The sequence below is a fragment of the Mustelus asterias genome, unplaced genomic scaffold (assembly GCF_964213995.1).
Source record: "Mustelus asterias unplaced genomic scaffold, sMusAst1.hap1.1 HAP1_SCAFFOLD_107, whole genome shotgun sequence".
Lineage (NCBI taxonomy): Eukaryota > Metazoa > Chordata > Chondrichthyes > Carcharhiniformes > Triakidae > Mustelus > Mustelus asterias.
Genome location: NW_027590151.1, coordinates 885620 through 898800, shown reverse-complemented (window position 1 = coordinate 898800; position 13181 = coordinate 885620). Strand labels below are relative to the sequence as shown.

The following is a 13181-nucleotide window of genomic DNA, read 5'->3' as shown; positions in this document are numbered from 1 at the left end:
AGGGTTGTGGGGCTGATAGGAGATTATAGATATTGGGACAGGCAAGGTCATGGAGTGATTTGAAACCAAGGATGAGAATTTTAATATTAAGTTGTTGCCTTACTGGGTGGATCATCGTACACGAGGGTGATAGTGGAATAACACTTAATGTGAGTTTAAACCTGGCCAGCAGAGTTTTAGATGAACCCTGCAGTGACCCTTGCAGTGATGACTGACCTCCAACAACCACAGCCATCCTCGTCTGTACCTGGTATATCCCCAACCGGTGGAGAGTTCCCCCCCGAATCCAACCCTGTGTAGGTCCCTTTCTGCCACACTCAGTCAAATGATGTCTTGATGGATTTTCTTTGTTCTTTTTTTGTTTGTTTTTGTTTCAAGAAAACAAAATTTTCTTTGTTCTTCGTTCTGTTTGGAACATCCCAAATGCCCATCCAATTTTCTTTGTAATTGTTTATTGTCTCCACTTCCTCCACCCTCCTAGGCAGCGAGTTCCAGGTCATTACCATTCGCTGCATCAGAATATTCTTCCTCACATCCCCCCCCACCCCCCTCCCTCCCTTGCATCTCTGACCCAAAACAAGAAATCTGTGTCCCCCCTCATCCTTGTCCCTTCAGCGAATGGGAACAGCTTTTCTTTGTCCACCTTATCTAAACCTGTCAGAATCTTGTCCACCTGTATCAAATCTCCCCTCAACCTCCTTTGCTCCAAGGAGAACAACCCGAGCCTGACATTGACAATAAAGAACAAACTAACAGAATATGTTAATAGCTGAAATCAAATGGGAATGTTTAATTTCTGTTTTAAAGATATTGTGAATATATTGTCCTGGACAATAAAGGAATCAGCTATAACTGAGCAAGAAGAAGTCGGTTTCAAGGTGGAATTGACTGGAATATTCTCTCTGGATTTAAACAATGGAGAAACTACAAACATGGAAGAAAATAAATTTCAAAATGTGAACTCTGTACAGACTGTTTTCAAAATAGAACTTGAAAATTCACAAATGAACAGCAATGAAGACTCTCCTTTTGCAGGAGGAACTTTGGATTATAATTATTGTAAAAAGAAAACTTTCAGAAAAGACTGCAAGCAGTAATTTCCATCTTCAGTGGACTGAATTCCTGGACATGGAACCCAGCAGTGTGCTGTTACCAAGCTGGACTTGTGAATGTGAAGTGGACAATGGAGGGATTATTATGTCTGTTGCAGGTTATAAGATAGATCAACATAGGAAAACAGTGGATTTAGGAACAGGAGTTGGCCATGTGGCCCTTCGAGCCTGCTCCACCATTCAATAAGATCATGGCTGTTGTTAAGATATACAGCATGTTGTATATTGTAATATTCTAAATGGGATATTATGAAGGTGATACGTTTTCATTTCTTCCTGTTTTTGTTACAAAAATCTAATTTTATAATTCCTGTTTTAGAAATAAGCATTAGTTGCAAGAATTGCTTTTAAAAAATGGAAAACCTGGATGGAGAATCTGATGAAAACACCCTCAGGGAATTCGCAGTCACAAAGCATGGCCCATGTTGGTTTAAGAAGTCAAAACTCGAGAGGTAAGAACTGTAAAAGGTCAGCTGGATCTTTTAGCTGGAGACATTGGGACTGACAATTATTGTACTGTTTTTGTTCGGTGAATTCTTCATGCAGACCTCAGGAAAAAAGGTCCAATTTTGAAGCTGAATATCTGTTAGATATTCAATCGTCTCTGTTACCATGGGGATATGTGATTCAGGGTGGATCCTTGGTTAGAATTAGACCATAAGATATAGGAGCAGAATTAGGCTATTCGGCCCATCGAATCTGCTGTGCCATTCGATCATGGCTGATAAATCTCAATCCCATTCTCCTGCCTTTTCCCCGGAACCTTTTGAGTCCTTTCCAATCAATGACCTGGTTCCAGCGGACAGTCTGCAGTTAGCTTGGAAGCCACCAGTTGTGGGACCAGGAGCTGTGAACCAGCTGTGGGACTAGAAGCCTAGAGGACCATTAGAAACCAGGGGTGTTTCCAACATTTAAATCCCTCAGCAAGAATGCAGTGAAGCCCATGTTTGGACTGAGGAGTCCACAGTTTGAGAGCTTAAAGGAAAATTGGAGGCTTGTTTAGTGAAAAGATAATGGATGGACTCCCATAAACTCTTGGAGCTTGGAGAATATCTGGAGTACTGGGGAGAATTAAAGTGAATTGTGGAGAGCTTTGACATACCTTTGGGATGGTCCTAGGAACAGAAGTGAATGAACCTTCAAGATATTGTTAAGTATAAAGAAACTCTTGGGGTGAGGTAAAAAAATAGAACTAGGTTTATATCATAAATCTTTATTGAGTGTAGTATTCAATTTGTAGTGTTGTCTTTTTAACTTTTATTTAAACATACAGTAAAGTTTGTTTTTGTTTAACAATGTGGAATCTTGTGATGTAATTCTTTCAGTTAATCACCGGGTGTTCGAATTTCTCTGCAAACGTTAACAGTCCTGACCGGGATCGCAAAAATTCACACAAACAGTGTTTCAAAACAAATCGAAGAAAAAGATGTTTATTCTCCTTCAGTACAAACATTACACATGAAGAAACCCTCTTCTGGTATCTCCGATAATTTGTTGCTTCAAGCAATTCTTTTCATGGAACAATCAGATAATTGATGACTGAAAATGGAACTAATTGTATCCCTTTAAAGCAGGAGGGCGATCGCCCGGCACAGAGGGTAATTAGGGATTTCTCCCATAGACCAATTGACAGGGATTCTACCCTCCAACCACCTTAATTGAATTCTTTACATGAATCATCCGTGCCAGTGCAGTTATCAACTTGCAGTTTGGCTGATCAGAAAATGCTTTGTTGCTGATTTTCCTTGTGTTAGGAAGTGACAATGCCAAGGCCAGATCTTGTTTCCTCCTTGATCGGGATGTAACCCGTGTCCACATCGCCACTTCATTCTTCCACTGGTTGTCTGGTTCAGACTCCGAGAGCATCAGCAGGTAATCAGACCCTGACAATTCCCACTGCCTTTCAGTCATTTCTCACAAAAGCTGCTGGGATTGGAAGCTTCCGTCTGAAATATACTTTCTTTTAGTTTCCAACCTTCACCATGAGACAAGCATTTTCTGTTACCATGTTATAATCCTGACAGCCTTGGGGTGGAGTCAATCTTTATTTGGTATAGATTTGTTCACAGAATCAAACATTACAGGTTCAACTCTGACTCCAAGCTATATTAGTGAGTCCCACTTTTTACCTGCTCATTATAACTATCTCATCAGTGCCCTCCATCTGAATAAACTTAACCTCTATTGATATAATTAACAGCCACAGTCAGAGCATCCAAAAGATCACTAATGGGTGTGACTGCCATGGTGTGTCAGCAGCTTGGGTGAACAAGTGAATCCTTTCCCACACACTGAGCAGGTGAATGGTCTCAGTTTGGAAACGAAGGGAAAATAACATTTCAGGCAGAAGCTTCCAATCTGGTAGGTTTTATGAGAAATCGCTGAAAGTGAGTGGGAATTATCAGGGTCTCTTCCCCAGTGTGAATTCCCTAATGTTCCAGTAGGTTGTTTGGTCATCAGGTGAGAAGGAGCAGCGCTCTGAAAGCTCGTGATTCCAAATAAACCTGTTGGACTTTAACCAGGTGTTGTGAGACTTCTTACTGGGCCCACCCCAGTCCAACACCGGCATCTCCACATCATATGCACCAACACCAGACATATCAATGTTGTTACGATCCTCATGGTCACCTTATAATAAACAAATTCCCACAAATCCCAATAGAATAAACAAAGACAATGTTTCATTTTAAAAAATTTTTACTTTAAAAATTAATCTAAAATTAACATCACTGAATCATGCATTAAGAAACAGTATTTGAATAGACAGGATAAATTAAACTTTAAAAAGCTCAGACAATAAAAACAGGTTCCACAAAATCACAAACATTTCCCCCTCAGCATTTTTGTCTCTAATTCCAGTTCCAGAGAATTTCTCTGTCTCTGTATTTCCCAGGGGGGAAAGAAAGTGTTTTCCTCACAGATGTTGTCCAGAGGATGCAGTTTGAGTCTGTGTGTGAAGTTTGAGTCTGTGTGTGAAGTTTGAGTCTGTGTGTGAAGTTTGAGTCTGTGGTGAAGTTTGAGTCTGTGGTGAAGTTTGAGTCTGTGTGTGAAGTTGGAGCCTGTGTGTGAAGTTTGAGTCTGTGTGTGAAGTTTGAGTCTGTGGTGAAGTTTGAGTCTGTGTGTGAAGTTGGAGTCTGTGTGTGAAGTTTGAGTCTGTGGTGAAGTTTGAGTCTGTGTGTGAAGTTTGAGTCTGTGGTGAAGTTTGAGTCTGTGGTGAAGTTTGAGTCTGTGTATGAAGTTTGAGTCTGTGTGTGAAGTTTGAGTCTGTGTGTGAAGTTTGAGTCTGTGGTGAAGCTACAAACAGAAGCTGTTCTGTTTCAAATCAAACTGCGGGACTTGGAAGAAAATGATGGGAAGAGATTTTGCAAAGTCCCCTCCCCCACTCCCTCAGCTGGCAGACCAGCGCGCAGGCGCAGAGAGCGCTGCTGAGTTGAGCTGTCCGGAGCAGGCGCAGAGAGCGCTGCTGAGCCGAGCTGTCCGGAGCAGGCGCAGAGAGCGCTGCTGAGCCGAGCTGTCCGGAGCAGGCGCAGAGAGCGCTGCTGAGCCGAGCTGGCCGGAGCAGGCGCAGAGAGCGCTGCTGAGCCGAGCTGTCCGGAGCAGGCGCAGTGGTCGCTCTCGATCTCTTTTTGGAGCAGCAGCCGCCGGAGAGAGAGAGGGGGGAGGGGGAGATCACCGAGCGGCTTCTCGCTCTGGCCGGAGCCGCCATCCGGTTGCCTGGAAACCTTGGCTGGAGGAGGTGCAGGAGGAGGGGAATGGGTGGGGGCGGGGCTCCCATGTCCGCGCGCCCGGGCCTGCGCACTGAAACCACAGGACGTCACCGCGGAGCAGACTTATTCTTATTGGCTAATTCACGCGAGGTTCCATTGTGACGTCACAATGCGGAAGTTGGCCAATGAGGTTCAGAGTGAAACTTACTGTTCCCCCTCCTTTTGGGGAGCTGCCCCCTTTACTTTGGCCTGACTTAATCTGAGTTTGTTTATTTGGTTTGACCTTAAAAAAGGGCAACATCTGGGAGGAAATCAATGTTTCCCCCTTTCCATTTCTTTTCTCATTCTGGGGGAAACTGGGGACTTGCAGCAACTGAAAGGAGAGGAAGTGAATCCAGGGAGCTGCAGACTCTGGAAAGATTATAGACGAACATCGGAATTAGGAGCAAGACTAGGCCCAGGTATCTTTTTCTTTCTCTCTCAAAGACATTGACATCCTTTAGCTCCCTCACTTTGACATGTTTATATATCTGGCTAATAGGATGGCCTCTTACCCAATGTTCATAATTCAAGGGGGAGTTTTCTCAGGAGAGGGCTAACATTTTAATGAACAGTAAATTTGTATGGGAGAGAGATATGTTTAATGTAGTTACATGGTATATACTATGTTATTTACGATTCCCTATTTCTTGTCTTAAAATATATAGCAGTATATCAACATTATCTATTTTCAGTGATGGAAACATTACAACACAGAAGGAATCCATTTGGCAACTCAGATCCATGCCAACTCTCTGTGCAGCAATTCAGTCAGCCCCATTCCCTCTCTATATCCCCATTCCCCTGTGTTTCACGTCACAATGAAATGGATGAGAGTTCCAAAGGAGCTGAGACTGGAGTAGAGTTGGGCAATGGCACTGAGGTGGAAATAGGCGGTCTTGATGTGGCTGGAAGCTCAACTTGGGGTGAAATATTTTACCATGGTTGTGAACAGTTTGGTTCAGCCTCAGACAGTTGCCAGGAAGAAGGAGAGAGTTGCTGGCGAGGGAGTGGAGTTTGCAGTGGGGACTGAAGACAATGGGTACAGTCTTCCCAGTGTTTATATAAAAGAAATTTCTGTTCTTTTAGTACTGGATGTCAGACAAGTCAGGGTGGTGTGTGAGTTGGAGGGGAACTTGAAGGTGATGGTGTTCCCATCTAGTTGCTACCCTGGTCCTTCTAGGTGGGTGGAGGTTGAGGTTTTGGGAAACTTTCTGTCAAAGTTCTAATTGAGTTGTCAATGTACAAAATCCCTCTCCTTCACCCTGACCTCTCCGACTTCTCTCTGTCTTCTCTCAGTGTCCAGAGTCTTGTGTCCAGACCGGGTGGCAGATTTCCTGCCCTGAAGGATATCAGTGAACCCGCTGGGTTTTTATGACAATCCAGCAATTTTCATGATCACTTTTTCCGAGTGCCAGCCCCACAAATGACCAGATTCATTCAGCTCAATTTCACAAACTGCCTTTGTGTTTTTGTGGGTTCTCTCTCACTTCCTTTTTTCTGTTTTAAATCAATTTCACAGGGTTTAGAAGAGGAGGATTTGCAGTTGGGAAACTGAAACCAAATATTATATCAAAACCTGATGGAGTTAGCCAATTTGTTGTAACCTGAATATCATTGTGTTTTGAACATGGAAGGAAATAGCACCGTTCACAGTGAAGAGAAACTGTACACGTGTTCTGTGTGTGGACAAGACTTCAACCAATCATCCAGCCTTTCGGAACATAATTGCAGTCGCAACGGGGAGAAGCTGTGGAAATGTGGGGACTGTGGGAAGGGATTCGATTACCCTTCCCAGCTGGAGATTCATTGGCGCAGTCACAGTGGGGAGAGACCATTCACCTGCTCCCAGTGTGGGAGGGGATTCACTCAGTCAAACAGCTTACATATACACCAGAGAACTCACACTGAAGAGAGACCATTCAACTGCTCCCAGTGTGGGAAAGGATTCACTGCCTCATCCCATCTGCTGAAACATCAGCGAATCCACACTGGGGAAAGGCCGTTCACCTGTTCTGTGTGTGGGAAGGGATTCACTCAGTCTTCCAACCTCGCATTACACCAGAGAATTCACACTGGGGAGAGGCCATTCACTTGCTCCCAGTGTGGGAAGAGATTTGCTCAGTCAGCCACCCCCTTCACACACCAGCGGATTCACACTGATGAGAGACCTTTTAAATGTCCAGACTGTGGGAAATGCTTTAAAAATTCTGTAAATCTGCATTACCATCAACGTGTTCACACTGATGAGAAACCATTCAGGTGCTCTCACTGTGGGACTGGGTTCAAGCAATCATCTCAACTCACTGTACACCAGCGCACTCACACTGGGGAGAGACCCTTCACCTGCTCCCAGCGTGGGAATGGATTTGCTCACTCATCCACTTTGCTGACACACCAGCGAATTCACACCGGGGAGAAGCCGTTCACTTGTTCCAAGTGTGGAAAGGGATTCAGTCAGTCATCCAATCTGCTGAGACACCAGCGAGTTCACAAGTAACTATTGTGATTGGATTTTGCTGTTTTCGTGTTCAGACTGAATCATGTACCTTTGGGTCTGTTTCTGCTGAATTGAAAAGTGACTCCAGCTCTGTTATAGGTGTTGATATAATTGGTCTTAGAAGGGGAGGATTTGGGGTCAGGAAACTTGCACAAAACATCAGATCAGGATTGGATGGAATTGCACAATGTATTGTAACCTGAACAGCAGAGAATTTTGAACATGGAAGGAAATAGCACCGTTTTAATTATCGAACAGTCGCGAGATTTGAGGAAGATTCCAGTAGATTGCAAAGTAGCAAATGTAACTCCTTTATTCAAAAAAAGGAGGGAGGCAAAAAGGAAACTAAAGACCACTTAATATAAAACCTGATGTAGGGAAAATATTAAAGCTTTATTAAAGATATCATGAGCATGAGAAAAATTCAGACAACCAGAGAGAGTCAGCACGGTTTGAGAAAGGGAAATCATATTCAACCTATTTATTGGAGTTCTTTGAAGGAGTCACATATACTTTGGATAAAGGGGGTCGGTTCGCTCAGTTGGCCGGGTGGCTGGTTTGTGATGCACAGCGACACCAACAGCACAGGTTCAATTCTCGTGCCAACCAAGGTTATTCATGAAGGTGCCGTCTCCTCAATCTTGCCCCTCACCTGAGGTGTGGTGATCCAAGATGATGAAAGGTATGGATAAAGCAGACGTGGAACGGATGCTTCCTCTTCTGGGGCATTCTAGGATGAGAGGTCATAGCCTTAGGATAAGGGGCAGCAAAGTTAAAACAGAGTTGAGGAGAAACTGCTTCTCCCAAAGGGCTGTGAATCTGTGGAATTCGCTGTCCCAAAGGGTGGTGGATGCTGGGACAGTGACTAAATTTGAGGAGTTAGACAGATTTTTAATTGGTAATGGGTTGAAGGGTTATGGGGAGAAGGCAGGAAAATGGGGATGAGGAGGTTATCAGCCATGATCGAATGGTGGAACAGACTCGATTGGCCGAATGGTCTAATTCTGCTCCTATATCTTATTAATTTATGATCCTCAGGTTAAGTGACCACCAGTCAGCTCTCCCTCTCAAGGGGACATCTGGGAGATGGTGACTTTATATATTGGATAATGGGGCAGCAAAGGTGAATGTACTGTACTTAGATTTCCAAAATGCATTTCATAATCTGCCACATCAAAGCTTAATGTGGAAAATAGAATCTCTGTGTGGGGGTAATATGGCATGGAAAGAAGATTGGCGAGCTAACGGGAAACAGAGTTGGCACACATGGATCTTTATCTGGTTGACAGGATGTGACGAGTGATGTGCCAAAGCGATCAGAACTGGGACCTCTACTTTTAACAATTTATATAAATGACTTGGATGCAAGCATGGTTGCTAAATTTGCTGAGGACACAAAGGTAGAAAAGTAAGTTGTGAAGAGGATGTAAGGAGGCTACAAAGGGATGTAGATAAGTTCAGCTAGTGGGCAAAGATTTGGCAAATGGAGTATAACATGGGCAAATGTGGAATTATCAATTTTGGCAGGAATTCCTGCCAAATTTAGAAAACACATTAAATCGTGAGAGGTTGCAGAGCTCTGAGATTCGGAGGGATCTGGGTGCATGAATCACAAAAGGCTGGAATGCAGGTACAGCAAGTAATGAGGAAAGTTAATAGAATGTCATTGTTTATTGTGAGGAAATTGGTTACAAAAGGAGTGAGTTTATGGTTCAGTCAGACAGGACACTGGTGAGACCACATCTGGAGTGTTGTTAAAGTATTGAACTCCTTATTTAAGGAAAGATGTAAATGTATTGGCAGCAGTTCAGAGAATGTCTACCAGACTAATACCAGAAATTGGCAGGTTGTCTTATGAGGAAAGATTGAGAATCTGGGCTTGTATCCACTGGAGTTTAGAAGAGTAAGAGGGGCCTTGATTGAAACCTTTTAAGTTTCTGAGGGCTATTGACTGGGTTGATGTGGAAAGGATGTTTTTTTTTTCTTGCAGGAGAATTTTGAACAAGGAGACACTGTTTAAAAATGTGTTTCAGACAGAGGTGGGGAGAAGTGTTGTCTCTCAGAGGATCATGGATCTTTGGAACTCTCTTCCTCAAAAGGCAGAGGAAGCAGAATCTTGGAATATTTTGAAGAAGAGCAAGATGGTCTCCTGATTAACAAGGAGATGGAAGATTATTGGTGAGGGTAGTGGGCAGGAATGTGGGGTTGAGGTTACAATCAGATCAGCCACGATCTTATTGAATGGTGGAACAGGCTCGAGGGGCCGAGTGGCCTCTTTCTGTTCCTAATTATTAAGTTCGAATGAGTCTGTTTCCATTGCTGTTAATAAACAACAGTCCATTTATAGATGTTAATATTGTGGATAATAGTCAAATAAATTGACTTTGTTTTAAACACACGGCCTTTTTAATATCTGTAACACAGGTTTGTCCAATGATTGGCCGTGGTAAAATTGACCTTAGTGTCAGTGGTAATAGCAGGGTCATTAAATGGGGTTACGGGAATAGGGCCTGGGTGGGATTGTGGTCGGTGCAGACTGGATGGGCTGAATGGCCTCCTTCTGCACTGTAGGGATTCTATGATTCTAGTCTTGTAATAGAATATTGTAACTATGTTAATATATTTCCAGGCATCGTTATTCCAATAGAGAAGGAGTCCATGTCAACTCTCTGTAGAGCAATCCAGTCAGACCCATTGCCCCTCCGTCTACTCATTCTCCTGCAAGATTATTTTCTTCAAGTGCGCATCCAATTTCATTTTGAAATCTTTAATTGCTTTCAATGCCACCAGATCCGTGGGCACCCAGTTCCAGATCATGATCACTCGCTGCACCCACTATATCTCCAACCAAGTAATGAGTGCTGCATATTACACACATTTGAACAGGAAGTGATGCGCATGGATTCATTAACCAACATGAATTGGCACCTTTAGGAGAATTGGGAGGGTGTATAGTGGGATACAGCAGGGTAAGAATAGTGGGGAAAAGTAAAGAATTTTCTGTAAAAACTGGAATTGTCTTTTCTGAATTTCTAAGTTGCACTGACAGTGATGAATTTTGGAAATTCGTGTTACAGGATATCAGAAGAGGATTTCCAGACAGAAATCTCAAAACAAACACTCATGGTGATCTGACATTAACTCCATTCATCGGAACCTGGAAAACATCAGCCTTTGGAATCTACAAAGAGAAATATTTGTCTGTTCTTCTGCTTCAAGAGATTTCAACCATAAATGTGATTGGAAAAGCGTGGACGCACATAGATCGGAGTGAAAGCGTTCCAGTGAACTGACTGTGGAAAAAAACTCCAACACATCTTGAAAAGACAGCACCAGTCACATTGGGGTGAGACCATTCGGGTGTTTTGTTGTGGATGAGGCTTCAGCTGACTGTCAAACTGGGAGAGACACATGGACACCAGCACCATGGAGAAGCCGTGGAAATGTGGAGACTGTGGTAAAGGATTCAATTTCTCACACCAACTGGAAACTCATCGATGTAATCACACTGGGGAGAGGCCGTTCATTTGCTTGGAGTGTGGGAAGGGATTTGCTCATTCATCCTCCCTGCAGACACACAAACGAGTTCACACAGGGGAGTGGCCATTCACCTGCCCCGAGTGCGGGAAAGGATTCACAAGTTCATCCCACCTGGAGACACACAAGCGAGTTCACAGCGGGGAGAAGCCATTCACCTGTTCCGATTGTGGGAAGAGATTCAGTGAATCCTCCAACTTGCTGATGCACCAGCGAGGTCACACCGGGGAGAAATGGTTCACGTGTTCAGAGTGTGGGAAGGGATTCACTCAGTTATCCCACCTGCAGACACACGAGCGAGTTCACACCGGGGAGAGGCCATTCATCTGCCCTGAGTGTGGGAAAGGATTCAGTAATTCATCCAACCTGCAGAGGCACCAGCGAATTCACACCAGGGAGAGACCGTTCAGCTGCTCCGAGTGTGGGAAGGGATTCACTGATTCATCCTATCTGCTGATACATCAGCGAGTTCACACTGGGGAGAGGCCGTTCATCTGCCCTGAGTGTGGGAAGCGTTTCCCTTATGCATCAAATCTGCAGAAACATCGACGATTGCACACTGGGGAGAGACCATTCACCTGCCCAAATTGTGGGAAAACATTCACTCAGTCATCCCACCTGCAGACACATCAGCGAGTTCACACCGGAGAGAGACCATTCACCTGCTCTCAGTGTGAGAAAGGATTCAGTAATTCATCCAACCTGCGGACACACCAGCGAGTTCACACTGGGGAGAGACCGTTCACCTGCTCTGACTGTGGGAAAGGATTCACTAAGTCATCGCAACTGCTGAGACACCAGCGAGTTCACAAGTGATGACAGGGGTTGGATTCTGCTGTTATTGTCAGAGGCTACAGAAGGATATAGATAGGCTGGAAATTTGGGCAAAGAAATGGCAGATGGAGTTCAATCCGGATAAATGCGAAGTGATGCATTTTGGTAGGACTAACGTAGGGGGGGAGCTATACGATAAATGGCAGAACCATAAAGGGTGTAGATACGCAGAGGAACCTGGGTGTGCAAGTCCACAGATCCTTGAAGGTGACGTCACAGGTGGAGAAGGTGGTGAAGAAGGCATATGGCATGCTTGCCTTTATAGGACGGGGCATAGAGTATAACAGTTGGGGTCTGATGTTGCAGTTGTATAGAACGTTGGTTCGGCCACATTTGGAATACTGCGTCCAGTTTGTGGTGACTGTTGTAAAATGGAGGAAACTGCAGACCTGGGTAATCAAATTTAGTTTTAAAATTCAATCATTTTTATACCATATTCATTGCTATAAGTAACAAGGTCAAGGAAGCCATTTTAAACTCAAAACATGTGGCTTCTAACAGTCTATTCACCTTCTGTCAGTTGGCGTTATTCGCTATAAATTGATTTTATATTAACAGCCAGTCATGAAACATATGATTATTCAGTAATGAACCTTGATTAAGATATCGTTCGTGACTCAGTGCAATAGACAACTAGATCATAAAGGCTAGATCTTTATTTTAAAATATTAACACTGAAGCACCTGAAATGTTTCCAGAAACCGCAGAGCCGGCAGAAATTGTTTAAAGGAAGAAATTATTCTCTAATTTTGATAAACTACAGGAAATCATATTCTTCCAAAGTCCAGCTGAAGAATAAGGTTCATTGTTCAGTCTGGTCAGGATTAGTAAGGAAGAAAGCTGTTGTCTTTCTACAAACTGTCTTTTTGAACTCGTCTATCTTGTAGTAACCAAGTTTATTATTTAAAGATTACTGTATTAATTAGCTAGCAGTCAGCAATAGATGATTGGAGAAGTAGTGAGATTTAATTGAGTTACAATTAATAAATCAATCAAGAATCAGTCGCTATTTTTAAGTTTATATATTAGTATCACATGTCGGCTTATAGTAAAAACTGAGTTTTATTTGCTGTAAAAGTGTATAATCTGAATTGCTGTGTAAGTAAAGAATGTGCAATGATGATAAATGTACTGGTAAGAGAGACCTTCAAGCTCTGATTTGTCTCAGAATTTGAAATTGTCTGAATACCTGATTGTATAGAATCAGATAAAGGGTTAGTGTGAAACTGTGCAATTGTATTCCTGTCTAAGATAATGAGAGAAGGTGGTGTCAGTAATTGGGGATCCGGTTAAATTAATCTGGTAACCAAATTGACCAAGTGTCGTGTCACAATCAGCCCAACTCTGATGTCAGGTAATGGTCACTTTGGGGATAAAAGGGGCAGATGGGATACTTGGGTTGGCATCTCATCCTAAAGGCAGCAGCTCTAATAATGCAGCACTCCCTCAGTG

At 43.3% G+C, this 13181-nt stretch overlaps 1 protein-coding gene across 1 annotated transcript in view; it reads left to right on the top strand.

Annotated features, from left to right (window-relative positions):
* The window catches only part of LOC144484446 (uncharacterized), a 48103-nt gene that overhangs the window by 23579 nt on the left and 11343 nt on the right, over nucleotides 1-13181 (top strand). Inside the window, exons 7-8 of the mRNA XM_078202974.1 lie at nucleotides 6756-7354; nucleotides 10781-11699. Of these exons, the coding sequence (XP_078059100.1) occupies nucleotides 6756-7354; nucleotides 10781-11699 (1518 nt within the window). The remainder of the gene's footprint in view (nucleotides 1-6755; nucleotides 7355-10780; nucleotides 11700-13181) is intronic.